The 15834-nt window shown below is 38.0% G+C and overlaps 1 protein-coding gene across 2 annotated transcripts; it reads right to left on the bottom strand.

Annotated features, from left to right (window-relative positions):
- Window positions 1-729: 729 nt before the first annotated feature.
- LOC310942551 (CD276 antigen homolog) lies at window positions 730-11884 on the bottom strand. Of its 2 annotated transcripts, XM_083907953.1 has the most exons (8): window positions 11751-11884; window positions 8509-8838; window positions 6020-6055; window positions 3521-3802; window positions 3246-3419; window positions 2799-2876; window positions 2614-2694; window positions 730-2484 (listed from the first exon to the last, which is right to left on the bottom strand). In XM_083907953.1, the coding sequence occupies exons 1-8, from the start codon at window positions 11839-11841 to the stop codon at window positions 2447-2449; spliced, it is 1110 nt and encodes a 369-aa protein (XP_083764079.1). In that variant the 5' UTR covers window positions 11842-11884; the 3' UTR covers window positions 730-2446. The 2 variants fall into 2 exon arrangements, with proteins under 2 accessions (XP_083764079.1, XP_083764080.1); XM_083907954.1 differs by lacking the exon at window positions 6020-6055.
- Window positions 11885-15834: the final 3950 nt, after the last annotated feature.

Below are 15834 nucleotides of genomic sequence, written 5' to 3' on the forward strand. Positions count from 1 at the left end.
CCAGAACCTTGTAAACGTTGATAAATTAAACAAAGTTTACCTCCGTCAGAACAGCACGTTTCCCCGCTTCCCGGAGCCGAACCTCGCTCACGCCTCACGGTCCCTCGGTGTCGAATTAATCCCGGTTCTGTCAAACTTTTCCTCCATGTTTGAGAAAATCACCGCCGTGAGGTTGAATTGCCGGCGTTACGTCATGACGTCACGTCACGTCACGTCACGTCTCCCCCTCCTCTGCCTTGAAGACGTTTGTCCTGGTGGCCACTGTGAGTACTGCAACAACAAATACTCACGGGGCCCAAAAAATCAATTTTCCCATTGAGCACAATAGTAAAAGAGACGCGTGTAAAAGTGTCCACAGGACACCTCGAGACATGGACACGAGCTTTTATAGATCTTTATATTCTATATTTTTAATTCATGGAGATCCATATTTGAAAAACATTCCTAAAGATCATAAAAAGCTCAGACAAATCTTATATCCCAGAGTGACGGAACGGCGCTGCTGTCGGTGAACATACGACATGAAAACTTTATGAGAAATGTGAATAAATGAAGACAATGAGGGTTTTTTAAAAACATTATGACAAAGTAGTTTTTAGTTATTTATTTGTGGCTCATTAGCATTTATTTTCAAACTTATTATCGATGTATTAAAAAGCTGCTGTGTGGATTCATGGAGGACATTCTAGAAATGAAAAGCCCAAAATATGTGTTTAAGGGTTAAAACATTTATTCAGTATTATATAAACATTAGTTCCAGAACTTAAACCTAAGACGTCAGAACCAAACTCAACAGGAACAGTTAATCTGTGACACACAAACATGATCTATACACTTTTAATGTTTGTCTTTATTTATGGGTTTGTCACATTATTTAAATTAGCTTTAACCGCTACGTCTTTTCATCATGATGATGATGATGATGTTTGAAGACATTTTCTGACGTCACAGTAAAAACAACAATGTCAGGAACCGACCATCAATGATGTTTAACGTACTTTGACTTTGTCTGAGAAAAACACAGTGAAATAATAAATACAACATTTCTATTTTACATAGTGCAACGACAATTGTATATATGAAGAAGGCACAATCTTTTTTTCCTGATAATGAAACAAAGCATGAAAAGCTTACACTACTTCAATATCAAATACTTGATGTTCGAATGCAGACTTTGAAAGACAGTCAACATTCATTCATTCATCCCTTTAAAGTCATCTGTCCATTCATTCACAGTTCAGTTTTCAGTTCAGTTTAAAAAAATACAGAGTCTTAAAAATGTTCCTTATATACATAAACTGTAACAGTTCAAACACATTGTATGGGTCTTTAAAGGACTAGTATGTAGATGTATGATAATGGCATTCAGGACATTTAAGAAAAAAAAATCCTTCCAAACTCAAACTGGATCATCAGACGTTAGCGCTTTAAATTATGTTTAAACATTTAAACCTACGGTCGAGTTTCGGGGAGCGACACCGAGATGCATTCAGTGACCCTGGTAAATGTCTACGACTGCAGATATCAAATATTTTTGAAGTCGAGTATTCGACTAATTATTTTTTAATTAATCGAGGACTCAAAATGCTAAGTTTATATCAATGTCTTTTTCTGTTATTTAGAGTATTTTATTGTTCTATACATTTATATTGTCTTATGATGCGAGTTCTTTACAGTATAATGTTTATATATAATTTTTTAACTAAGCTTATATATTAAAAAAAAAAAAAAAAAAAGTTATTTACAGTATTTTTTTGTTCTTTACATTTATATTTACACATACTTTATTGTCTAAATTACAAGGTTTTCCAATGTTTTTCGTTCGTTTGGAATAAACAACCGTTTGACTTCATACATTTTGGTTGGTCTTCGGTGTCAGATTATTTATGACATAATAATGATGAACACCGCTCAGAAGGGCCCCCTGGGTATTTTTTGGTTCAGGCCCCAACTGAATCTAGAGTCGCCTAGATTCAGTTGATGTTTAAGTTCTCTAGAATCTTCCCCAACTCTCTGACAACGATAAAGACCTCACAGGTTACTTTGCATTTTCCACCGAGGAGTAAAAACAATTACGATTAATAAGAGCAGCACACGCAAGAAATGTGTTTCCATAGTAACACGTCAAGCTACACTGACACTGGAAACAAACTGACCGTTTCAAAGACGTCTTTACAAACGCAGAACTCCTGCAGTAAAAGGATTGTACAGATGGCAGTGGTTGACGCAGCTTTTAGATTTGTGTAACAGCTGGAGTTAAGTACACTTTCATAAAAATATAAAAATATCTTTGGTTGTGTCACGTATAAAGTTTGGAAAATTGTACAAATTGGCTAGTTTTTTTTTGTCAGTACAACAAACGCACTTGGCTTCGCTCATTTACGGAGAGGGTGAGGACGCTAAAATTAAAAAATGGCCGACTTCCTGTTCCATCGTCAGACTCAGTTTATGGAATCTTCAGTTCAAAGTCACCTTTTGTTTCACCTGTGAAGACAGAAGTTCTACTTTTTAATGATCATGTTTAATCAGTCAAATCATCAATGAACCTGATTATTTCAGGGGAATTAATCGAAATAATGAGGACTAAACAGGAAAACACCTGCTCATGTTTACCTGAGGTCTGGTTAGTGGACATGAACTTCTCCTCCTCTGGTCCATTCATCATGTTCTTGCTTCCGTTCCCAATGTTTTGATCTTAAAGAAGCAGCAAATGTTCGTCTCATAAACAGAATCACATCAAAACAGCAGGAAAGTGAGTGAAATGAGTGAATTAAACATAAAACGATGATTATATTTACCTGAGGTCGTGTTAGTGGACCTGTGGTTCATCTCTTTCATTGATTTAATCATGTGGTTCATCTTTCCCATCATCCACCCTGTTGTGTTACAGTGACAGTTTTCCACATTAATAACATTCAGCAGCTCATTCTGTTCTGACACTAACTCAAATCACATCAAAGTGAATCAAGAGAATAAACTGTGACAAATATCAACCACTTCATGATGAACAAGTCACAGACGTGAACTAAAACCACAATGATTTTTAAAATGATCAATTCATAAATAAGATGTAGTGAAATTAAAACTGAATAACTTCAAGGTTTGGGAAACACTGATCAACATCTTCTGACATGGTTCAGGTCAAACGACTCATTGATTAAAAGAGAAAAACGATTGATTATGAAAATAATTGTTAGCTGCAGCAGAATTGATATTTAAATGTCATCAAATATTGAAGAACTTACGTCGACCCCTGTGTGTTCCGACGATCAGAACCAGAGCCAGAACCAGAGGTAACAGAACTGTGACAACACCAGAAAACCAGACTACGAGAACTCCTGCATCACAGCCAAGAGTATAGCGATCTTCAGCATCGTGATGTTGAGTATTGTTGCAGGACTTTATCTCAAAGAGTTCCTCTGAGGAAAAGAGAAAACAAACAGGATGTAAATGCACAGACGACAACATGAGCAGAACAGTGGTCACAACAACATCACAGGTGAAGATCTGAGAGTCTCACGTGGTACGATGATCTCCTGGTGAACCATGTGGTAAATGTCCTCCTGTTTGACCACACAGCTGAAGCAGTTGGTCTCCGTCTCTGTCACATTGACAGAGCTTGTGGCGTCGTAACGTCCTCGTGTCTCAGAGACTGTTAAATCTGCTGCATTTAGAGCGATTCCTTCACACGTCTTCCACTCTACACTCGGCTTTGATGAAGAACCTTCGACCTCACACTGGAGCTCCACGATGCCCTCCGTCACTTTCTTCACATTCTTGACGTGTGGTTTATTCACGGCTCCTACAAACACAGGAAAAACACAGTGGTTTGATTTTTCAGCTTCTTGAAAGTGAATATTTACTGGTTTCTCTGCTCCATTTGACAAAGACATAATTAAAGCTGAATCATTTCAGATCATCGCGTCAAGGGTTTATGAACCAAACATGTAATCAATCACGGGAGAAGCTTTGTACGGGAACCCTCGTTTGTAGGGGCGGGAATCTTTTACAATCTCATGATTCGATTCCGATTTTTGTTGCTACGATTCGATTCAAAACGATGAGATTCACGATGATTTCTGCTTCAATCTATAAGGACAATCTTCTTCAGTCTGCTTTACAAGACAGAATGACAGATGGAGACATTAAAGTGTCTATTTCACATTTATTAATTGCATAAGTAACACAAATAAAAGTGCCTCTTTATTAGTACTGGGCACTGTAATGGTAAATATAATTTCTCTGTCTCAGACCTACAACTGCCCATCACCCTATACCTGCCCAACACACAATACCAGGTCCTTTTGTATATTGTGTATATCTGAACTGACACCTTCCTACAACATCCGCAGGGAGTCGGCTCCCAGATAGCTACAGTAGACAAAGAGGTGTGAAAACACAGCCTGGAATGGCAGACTCTTTGTCTATTGGAGGAATGCGAAAGGGGAGTTGCTCAGGTTTAAATGTGGAGGGCTCACTTTGCTCGGCCGGCAGACGTTTCTCTATTTCATTCTTCACCAGCAGCAGAGAAATTTCCACAACAGCACGCTAACGGCGTCAACATTAACGCGCGACACGTTTCCATGACGACTGACATGTTTGCGAAACTCGCGATTGTTAAAATGAGTCTCTAAAGTAACGCTAAAGTTTAAAAACAGAGGCACACATACGCAGTGCACAGGTACGCTACGTTATTTGTTAGCGCTGCTCTTGTCTTTTAATAAACAGACCGCTCCAGTTCCACTGTAGGCTAACGCTAACGCTGACGCAGCTAAAAGGAGCTAACTGGTAAACAGTGCCTGGACTTGACATCGTGCGCGTATTTTTCCCGGTCAGTCGTCATGGAAACACTGCTCTTTAAAATAAAAAATATTCTGGGACATTTTATATCAATTCTGAATCGTACAAAACGAGGATTGCGATTCTTATGCGAATAGATTTTTTCGGCACAGCCGTATTGATTTGAGAATTTTGAAATTATTCCAAATAGGAAACGTTCCATGGGAATTATGGGAAGTCATGAGAATTAACTTGATATTTTGGAAAATATGAATTATTATTATTATTATTGTTGTTGTTGAATTATTATTATTATTAAGTTGATGATTAGCAGCAACACCGTCATTGGTGCCATCAAGTGGAAATACCTTGTTTTTTCCCCATATGCGGAATATGGCCAAAAATGATGCGCCATCTGGTGGAGAGTAGCAGAACATCTCATTCCAAGGCAAAAGCCCAGGTTGACATCCACACATAATAAAAGGCATGTATTACGCGTTAATGGAAGTGAGATGAAAAATTGCACTTTGAATGGGTTTCAATGGAAATATTTTTGCGCCCAACGCTGTGAGCGTAACAATGAGCTGAGCTGGAAATAACAAGATCAAAGATTTCATGTCATATACATTTACTGACATTTAGCATATGTGGCTTTAGCAGCTAATCCATGTTTATATACTAGTTAAACTAGTTAAGCTAATATCGACCTCATACTTGACTTCATTTAGTCTTTGGGCTCAAATGTGTGGCTTCAATAGTTTAGGTTTGTGGAAATCACCTGTGAAGTCATGTGACAGTGTAGGGGGCGTGGCCTCAATAGCTCTGCAGTAACTCGTGGAACACGTAATAACATTGATATTCAACTGTATTTGTGTCTAATCGAAGTTGTTTTAGCCAAAGATTTTGATTCAATGTATTATTTAACAACTATATTTATGATCAGAGCCTGAACATTTTGATAAAATTTCCACTTTATTCCCGTTATTTCCTTTTCTAAATATTATTATTATTATTTTGCAAAAAATTAAAAAAAAAGATTTATTTTGGTTTGTGGACAAAAAAAAAGACATTTGAGAATCAGTTTCATCATTTTCTGACATTGTACTATGGACCGATTTACTGAATAATCCAGAAAATAATCAAGAGATGAATGGATTCTAAAACCAATCATTAGTTGCCCTATGTTGTTGTTGTATCTTCCGCCCGCTCAATCTGCTAATCTTTGTGTGGAAAAACTCACCCTTTTCAAGTCCAAATCGGTTTTTAAAGACTTGTTCTAAAAAAGAAGAAACAACAATTAATGTTTTTTACAGTGAACCCTTGCTACACTAGCTATTGTTTTAATATTAATGTTGGTTACCGTGAACTATTATGAGTTCAAGGCTGCAACAAATGGTTATTTTCTGGATTAATCGATTAGTTGTTGGTGAACAGAACGTCAGAAAATGGTGGAATATTTGACAACAAAAAAATCAAGACCAAAAAAGTGTTCAGTTATTAGTCATCGAGGATGAAAGAAATGTGAAAAGTGGAATAAAAATGCTTAGTTTTTGATCACTATTGATAAAAATTAAACTAATCCATTAATCCATTCATTGTTGCAGCACAACACAAGTGACAAGAAAGAAACACATGCTAAGCTAACTGTGGTTGTTCCTCCACCAACTAAGCAGCAAACACACCTGAGTCTAACAAGAATAGAAACCTAATGATACGATAATACTGTTGTATATCGGAAAATCAATTCAGTGAAATATCACAATATTTTGCTTTTGAGAAAGCAGGTATGACTATTTTTTTAACTGGTAACAAATAAATATTCAACTTTTTGTGGATTAGCAAAAAACAAACAAAAAAAACACGTTCACGTTACAGTCCACTAGATGGTGCCAAGTGCTCACAATCACTGGAGTTGTTGTGTGTACATTACAAATACTCAGTATGTCACAATAACGTGATAATGTTGTACTGCAGTTTCTCTGGTTGTAAACCCGTGAAACTGCTTCGAAAAGTACCAGAATATAAAGTTTTGGTCAAACGGCCCAGCACGACATTCACGCTGCGATAACAAAGCAACGACCACGGTCAGCGTTCCTGAACCACCACAGCTCCAGTGACGACGTTTTTTACCAAAGTACTCACCGATAATAAGCTGGCTGAAGGCAGAAGAGGAGAGAGACAAGTGTTAGTGAAACAGAAGGAAGGTTAGGAGTGAGGAGGAGACAGATAGGACTTCAGATGTAGGGACTGTGACTGGTAAAGGTAGAGAGCTGCGTTTTATTTCTATACCTTTACAACAGTGAGACGCAGAGACTGCTGCTCTCTCACTGCACACCACTACAGCTGAGATACTGTTGCCGCTCGAGCTCAGCTGAGACGAGGATACTGTCGCCAAAGGTCTGCTGTCACTGTGCCGAGTTGCTTTACTCCAGATACGATGGCTGCGCTGGCTGAAGAGTCTGAGTGTACCCGCCCATGAGCAGCTCCTGCTGCAAGCGTGGCTTCTCATGCATGAAACGGGTGAAGTCGGACTGGGGGTCTCGCCTATCCAATCTCTTAGCGACACTCTTAACAGCCAATATACTCAAATAGGTTTTAAAAACAGACATTCAGAGGTGACAGGTCTACAGGTAGTTATGTGTCGTTGTATTAGTTCGTCCTGTTATTGACGTCATGCTGTCATCACCTGACAGTCTGGCTGATTTAAAGCCCCCAGATGCAGCGGATGCAACGCACACCAGATGCGCGCGTCATTATATCGTGCACAAATACAGATATTCGAATATGTGTGTTTTTTTTCAAACATCATTTTTAGAGCAATTTTGACAGCCCTAAACAGCGTCATGCAGATCTCAATGCATGGCCCTTCTCATGACGACTACAACCCACTAAATGCAGTCACTAAATGGTGGAGTAGTGGCATAAGGTCCAGTAGACCACAGTTCTGTGACTGAGCGTGTTGGTTGTCATCTACAACAACACAACAAATCTAGTCTGGAAATAAATATATTATCCAATATCAACATAATGTATTGTGTTTCCGGGACGGTGGTGAAAAAAGTTATTTGTTGCTTGCTTTTATTTGTGAGATAAATATGTCGATTAAATATAGATTTATTTCCTCTGCCAAGTGTTGCAGATTAATGTTCTCAGGATTTTTAAGTCTTTTTCTCTTAATCTACAGTAGGACATTGTTGGCTTTGATTCTGAGGCCGTCAGTCTGTTGACGTCACATTTCAGCATCGACTCTGCTCGCTTGGAACCGTCGCCAGAGTAGGAACTAAAAAAAACTGGAACTGTGTTGTGGAAAAGTGCAAAAGGATGGAAGGGAAAAAAGGGAAAATGAGGGAGAGAAAGTGAAAATAGGGAGGTGAGGTAAAGACCAGGGGCAGATAAAGTTTAGAACAGTTGCATTAAGTTATAAGCTTAGTCAGGACAGTTCTGAATAGTAACGCCGGCTCACTGAGGAGAACAGTACTGACAGCGGCTTAAAAACAATGAAAACCACACTCCTCCGAGCTAGGGTTCAACGTTAGCCGGAATATGCCGGTTTTTGTCATGTGAATTTGGCCGGCAAAAGAAATGTCAAATCTAAACCAAGGTGACTCCTGAGATGTTGCCTCAGTCACAGAGGTGTTGGTAATGAACAGTTAAATACTTTTAAAGGTGGACTAAAGGTGACCTGCTGTGGTGACCTCTGAATGAAGAAGGTAAAAGACGAGGACTCACCGACGAACAGCTCCATCGTGGACCTTTGGACATTTCCAGAACTCAAACGTGGAAGTACACAGGTGTAATTCCCTGTGTCTTCAATCCTGGTGTTTCCGATGTTCAAAGATGCGTTTCCGTTCTTCAGCTCTTTGTAGAAAGGTGACACTCGTCCTTTGTACTGATCGTCTGGACAGCATTCTCCGTTCTCGTAGTGCTTGCCGCTATCGTAGAAGTACACTTCTTTGTTATCTTTGTTCTTCCAGTGTATCACTGTGTTCACAAGGCTTTCTGCAGCAGAACAGTGAAGGACGACGTCTTCTCCCTCTTTGACGTACGTTCTGGAGACACCTGAGTTTGAGAGGAAACATCATATATTTGAATGGTTACATTTGAACAGAGCAATCGGGTAACATTCACATGTTTTACTGTAAAGCAGCAGTTAAATCATTTATAAAAAGGTGAAATATGTGAGCTCAACAGTGATGTCAAAAACCAGGGAGTTAGAATTAAGAATTAATTGTAATTCCTCCAAAATCATATAATTATTATAATATATTTTAATATAATAATTTTATATATATATATATATATATATTATTATAATGTTAGTGTGATTATCATCAGGAAGACATAAATAGGGAAGCTCTTCATTTATGATTTATTAAAATAACATTTAGAGGTAAACAGATTAAAAGTGTCACAGATTAATTGGTGCATTTTGTTAAAATGTTACTGTTATTTATTTATACCCAGATTTGAGCCATTTGGGATGTTTGGCTTTTGGATTCAATTTTAGAATGCACCTAAAATGCACTCGAACCTTTACAGGTGAACTTAGGTTAACCTTTGAATGCACATGTCCAATTGTTCAATCACATTATTGAGACATTGAGATGTTTTGTTGTGGTATTGTCACCACTGTTGTTAGCTCTTGTTTGAGATAAACAAATGACCTTTTCATCCTTCTATTTAAATGTTCTGCTTTCATGGTACAATATCACTGTAGCACCAACTTTACATAGGGACATTCTTGTCCAATATCCCAAATGTTCGCTTCGCTCGGGCGAAATCCGTGTTGTAGCTTGTTTTCTACCTCACTACGGTTAGATAGAGATGCCCATTGTGGAACAAAAAGATTTTGCCTATGATTTATTGAACTGCAAACAGCAAATCTTGCAAATCCGAGTTTTTTCGGTTTCAGAACAGGTGATAACACTTCGTTCACTCGACTCTGAGGCCCATGCATGAGAATATAAAAAGCCCTCATCGATTGGAACACAGAGAACACTATGTCAAAAAGTGGTAAGAAGACTTGATCCTCCTACATCTCCCCAGTGGAGTTGGATATATTAATGAAGGCATATACATTTAAAAATATATATATAATAATAATAAAAAATAAATGAAAAAAAAAACATGGCAGCAACTAAAGATGAAAAACTAAATGTGAAAATGTAGTTCAAACAGCTAAGGTATCATTTAATATATAGTGTATACAAGTACACTATCTATTTATCTATCTATGTAAAAATGGTAAAAGAAAAGTGCTCATTTTTGGACCAACCAAAAATAAACAACTCAATAGAAACAAAACACTACTTTTATGACTTGTTTTCAGTGACTCGCTAAACTCCAGCTCTATGTGATCTTAAACATGTTCTTACATATTCTGTACTTGGATCAAGATATACTAAGTATTAGTAAAAAGTATACTAAAACACAAGTATAGAGGGTTTTCACAGTGTGTCATCAAACCGGAAGTCGACATTGGTTGTAAAAGGGTTCATATAGTGTACAGTGTATTGAAATATAGACTGTTGTCTGTGGACTTATGCATATCAAACTGTAGGTCCTTGAAATGAAAAACTCTTGTTTAACGTTACACCTTGGGTAATTCATGATATCATACAGTTAAGGTTAGGTTGAATAAAGACGTTATTGACGATATCAGGATATGCAATAGACGGAAGACTCTCCGGGTCGTCGTCAACTCTTATGGATCTGCACCACCAATAAACCGCAACTTTTCCAACGTCCTTCCCTGTATGCCTGTGCAGCTTTAACGCGTTTTGAGGGGCTTTTCTGTGGTTTCGGACATTTATCCATCAGTTTTTAGCGCATCCGGGTTACTGCTCCCAACGTGACGTAGGTGAAAACCCTCTATAAGCTATTATTATTAAATATTAAAGTATAAGAGTAAGTCTTTGTATCAATGTACTTAGTCTTAGATTTTTGTTTATACTTTTCAATATAAGCCAAGTATACCTCACTATACTATTCTTAAGTAGAGCTGAAACGATGAATCGATGATTAATCGATTACTAAATTAATCTCCAACTATTTTGATAATCGATTAATCGATCGGTTTGAAGCTTTTTTCATGATTAAAACCAGATTTCTGATTGTTTTAGCTTCTTAAATGTGAATATTTTCTTAGTCTTTGCTCCACATAAACAAAGAAATCATTAAAACTGAATCATTTTGGTTTGTGGACAAAACAAGACATTCAAGAACATCATCATTTCCAGGTTTGACAAACACTGATCAATGTTTTTTTTTAACATTTTCTGCCATTTTATGAACCAACCGATTCATCGATTCAGAAAATAATCGTTAGTTGCAGCTCTATTCTTAAGTATATAATATATAGTATATGAAAATTAAACTTAGAATACTGCCTCTGTTTTAGTATAAAATAAGTATACTCGTAGTACACTTGAATAAGGGAGTATCTGGGCCTCGACATCAACTGGCTCTTGAAGAATACAGGACAGACCATAACATCTGCCACTGCCTTTAACTTAAGAACAGGACAAACTCTGGGTTAGCTAAAGAAAACATGTCAGCAGCAGGTTAGGTTCACAGAGAAGGTTGTTGTCATGGTAACTGACTCAGAGTTAAGCTGAACTGGCTGTTTGAAACAGACCCAAACGACAAACTGCTGTCACTGAGGATGCTAACATGAAGGTCACCTCCTCACATCTGTACGACCCCAAACATCATCATGTCTCCGTGTATCACTGAAAGCCTCACGCGTTTAAAAGGTTTAAAGACCTCGACATCGCCAACTTAATAACGTGGTTGAAATAGACTTAAACCAGGCGAGTGTTTATTTATCTTATTTATTATTATTATACGTATTTGTTTATTGAACAGGGTCCAGCGCACGGCTATTAGCTACTAGCTAGCATTTTCACAGCGTCTGTAGTCCCCAGGCAGTAACGATTACAGGTTTATTAAAGTGCTATATTGTTTTTTACCTTTAGTCGTCTCGTCCTTCTGTGTTGATCCAAAACAAACCAGAGAACAAAGGAGGACGACAAACCCGAGCGAGAAAAAAGGAGTCTTCATCGTTACGACGTGCAACGCGAGCAGTCAGCGTAAGCTAGCAGTCAGCGTAAGCTAGCAGTCAGCGTAAGCTAGCAGTCAGCGTAAGCTAGCAGTCAGCGTAAGCTAGCAGTCAGCGTAAGCTAGCAGTCAGCGTAAGCTAGCAGTCAGCGTAAGCTAGCAGTCAGCGTAAGCTAGCAGTCAGCGTAAGCTAGCAGTCAGCGTAAGCTAGCGTTAGCTCAAATCAAACCAGGAAAAATAGTTAGTCCAGAGTGAGCGAGAGAGCGGTTAAAGAGACACAATCGATAATTTACTCTGTATTTAGCGACAACTGACTATGACACACACACACACACACACACTGAACTGGAAGGACCAACGGCTGCTGGAGAAGTACGGTGTTTGAGAGCAGCGAGCGAGCAACGGCACACAATCACAAACACTCATTTACCGCACACATCCTCTGGGGGTCACAACCAGGGTTTTCACTCACTGGCTGTCAGTGAAGGCGTGCAGGGTTTCCCCCCAGTGTGTTATATAAGCCTGGCGGGCCGCCAATGTTTACTTTTTGTTTTTGAGATTTAAGTAAGCTCACTATTATGATGGTAATTTTCAAGTCATTCCGAGATACTTTTTGTTTTTGAGACTTAAGTCAGCTCACTGTCAAAGGGCATGAGGGAAAATGGATCATTTCCTAAATTTCAAAAAAATCATAAAAATTATTCCTTAAGAGGTTTGCAAATATTTTTAACGGATCCTTGTTCAAGGCGATGCTGATTATTATGATGGTAAATTTTCAAGTAATTCCGAGATACTTTTTGTTTTTGAGACTAAAGTCAGCTCACTGTCAAAGTGCATCAGGGCAAATGGATCATTTCCTGAAATTCAAAAAAATCATAAAAATTATTCCTTAAGAGGTTTCCAAATATTTTCAACGGATCCTTGTTCAGGGCGATGCCGACTATTATGATGGTAAATTTCAAGTCATTCCGAGATACTTTTTGTTTTTTTGAAGAAAGTCAGCTCACTGTCAAAGTGCATCAGAGCAAATGGATAATTTCCTAAATTTCAAAAATTCATTAAAATTATTCCTTAAGAGGTTTCCAAAAATTTTCAACGGATCCTTGTTCAGGGCGATGCCGACTATTATGATGGTAAATTTCAAGTCATTCCGAGTTACTTTTTGTTTTTTTGAAGAAAGTCAACTCACTGTCAAAGTGCATCAGGGAAAATGGATAATTTCCTAAATTTCAAAAAATCCTAAAAATTATTCCTTAAGAGGTTTCCAAATATTTTCAACGGATCCTTGTTCAGGGCGATGCCGACTATTATGATGGTAAATTTAAAGTCATTCCGAGATACTTTTTGTTTTTTTGAAGAAAGTCAGCTCACTGTCAAAGTGCATCAGGGCAGATGGATCATTTCCTAAATTTCAAAAAATCATAAAAATTATTCCTTAAGAGGTTTGCAAATTTTTTCAACAGATCATTGTTCAGGGCGATGCCGACTATTATGATGGTAAATTTCAAGTTATTCCGAGATACTTTTTGTTTTTCAGACTCAAGTCAGCTCACTGTCAAAGTGCATGTCATGAGGGCAAATGGATCATTTCCTGAAATTCAAAAATTCATAAAAATTATTCCTTAAGAGGTTTGCAAATATTTTCAACTGATCCTTATTTAGGGCGATGTCGACTATTATGATGGTACATTTCAAGTCATTCCGAGATACTTTTTGTTTTTGAGACTAAAGTCAGCTCACTGTCAAAGTGATAGAATGGCAGAGGAGTTCTGTGCCTTTGCTCTGTATTATATCGCAATGGCGAACGGCTTGTGCAGCCGCTGCCTGGTCAGAAGACATCGCTGTTGATGAAAACCACCAAATGCCGACACATTCAAACCTATAGTAAAGCTATCTAAAGTTAAAACACATATATATGATTAATTTACGTGTGTGTGTATAAGCGACGTGCAGTATATATACGTATATATAGCTCTGTGCACACCAGAACCATGTAAACGTTATTAAATTAAACAAAGTTTACCTCCGTCAGAACAGCAGGTTTCCCGCTCCCCGGAGCCGAACCTCGCTCACGCCTCACGGTTCCTCGCTGTCGAATTAATCCCGGTTCTGTTGTCAAACGTTTCGTCCACATGTTTGAGAAAATCACCGCCGTTAATTTGAATCGCCGGATTTACGTCACGACGTCAAGTCACGTCACGACGTCAAGTCACGTAACCTTACGTCTCTACGTCTCGTCCTCTTTCTCTTTTTCTATTGCATCTATCATCTATTGCTTCCCCCTGCTGGAGTGGAGTATTCAATTCAATTCAAAAAAAACTTTATTTGTCCCCAGTAGGCGATCAAAGGCTCACAGACGTTCTGTGGAATTCGGTGCAGCTTTATTTCGGCATTGTCCTACCGTGTTTTAACCGTTTGAGGCGCTACTGAGCCATTTTTGCACCAATCTGACTCATTTCCCTTATTCATTTATTTATTTTTCAAAATACATTTTCCGCCAATTTTCTTCAAAATTTAACTAACTTAAAAGAAGCATAGGCATTTATTTCAAAACGTTGTTGTTACAACAAACAGATGAATGAGTTCAACACTGTTGAGTTTCATCAGTCAAATGATGGCGGAGGACAAAATAAATGTTCATTTCAGACTTTGGACACTAGAGAGCGCCACAACATTAAAAATGAGAGAAGGGTTACAAGTGCCACACAAACAGTGACGCAGCATTTTGTTCATTCATTTGAATGTATGACATTCATTATTAATGTTTAATTAAAGGTTAACGATGGTTAATAAATGCTTAATTACAGTGAAGTGAAGCTTATTCTGCACATTTATGAAGTCAAAGTTAAGTGATGCATGTTTTACACGTTACAATAAGGCTCACGAGGAGCATTAATCAAGCTAACCTTATCTTAACTAAGTGTTATTATACTTTAATTAAGTGTCACTTAAGGGAAACTTTACAGACAGAATTTATCATGAGCTCAGATTTTTAAAATGGCCGCCGTCATGTTTAGTCTCAGAGTGAAAAGACAGAAACAATAACAACACATTTGTTGACGTCTTCATGTTTATTTGTCAGATGTGATTCAGTGGAGATAAAACAGTAGAAAGTGAACCTGACTGACTCTGGATCAGCATCAACAACAAACACAAACAAGAAAAACAACAACAAAAACATGGTAAACAACAATAAAAATAATAATTAAATAAAAAATCACATTATGATTAACTTCAAAAATATTCACATTGATTTAAATCAGAACTCACTCACAGCGAGTTAGCTGCTAGTTTGGTCTTTTAATGTAAATAAAACATATATATATTGATGAGTCAGTGTGTAGCTAGTTAGCGTAGCCACTTCTCCAGCATGTTTCCACGTCTTCAGACTGTCACAGTAAATATGTGTCAGTGTGTACGATCATGTGACCTCCTCTTTAACATGTGACCATCAAACCACTGGAGCTTCTTTGGTCCAAGTCTCTTTGAGCTTTAAACACTAAACAAAGAAAAAGTGCTGAGTCACTGTGTGATTCTTTCTCTTTTCTTCTTCTTCTCTCACTTTCTTTGTTTCTATCAAGTTGACTTTGATTTGGGATTTAAAAACAGAAACGTGGCGACACATCTGTGGGTCCAGAGCCAGAGTTTGAGAACCACTGGTTAAAGTCATGATGATGATGATGATGATGATGATGTCACGGGAGGACGAGTGTGAGGTCATCATGACATCATCATGACGTCATCATAAATAATGTACAGAAGCTTCAGGTGGTGTCCACTGTCCTATCAGACGATGACATCACTGATGAGACGACAGTCCATCGTCTTCCAAAACCTTGACAACGTGACCTTTGACCTTACTGTTACCATGGTGAAGGAGGTCAGAGGTCAAAGGTCACAGACTGGCCTCATCAGTGGGGACTCTGGACTTTGTTGGTTGATCTGCAGCGAGAAAAAAGATGATAAACGGAGAGAAAACAGTGTAAACAAGTGTTT

The sequence above is a fragment of the Microchirus variegatus genome (genome assembly GCF_963457635.1).
Source record: "Microchirus variegatus genome assembly, chromosome: 21".
Taxonomy (NCBI): domain Eukaryota; kingdom Metazoa; phylum Chordata; class Actinopteri; order Pleuronectiformes; family Soleidae; genus Microchirus; species Microchirus variegatus.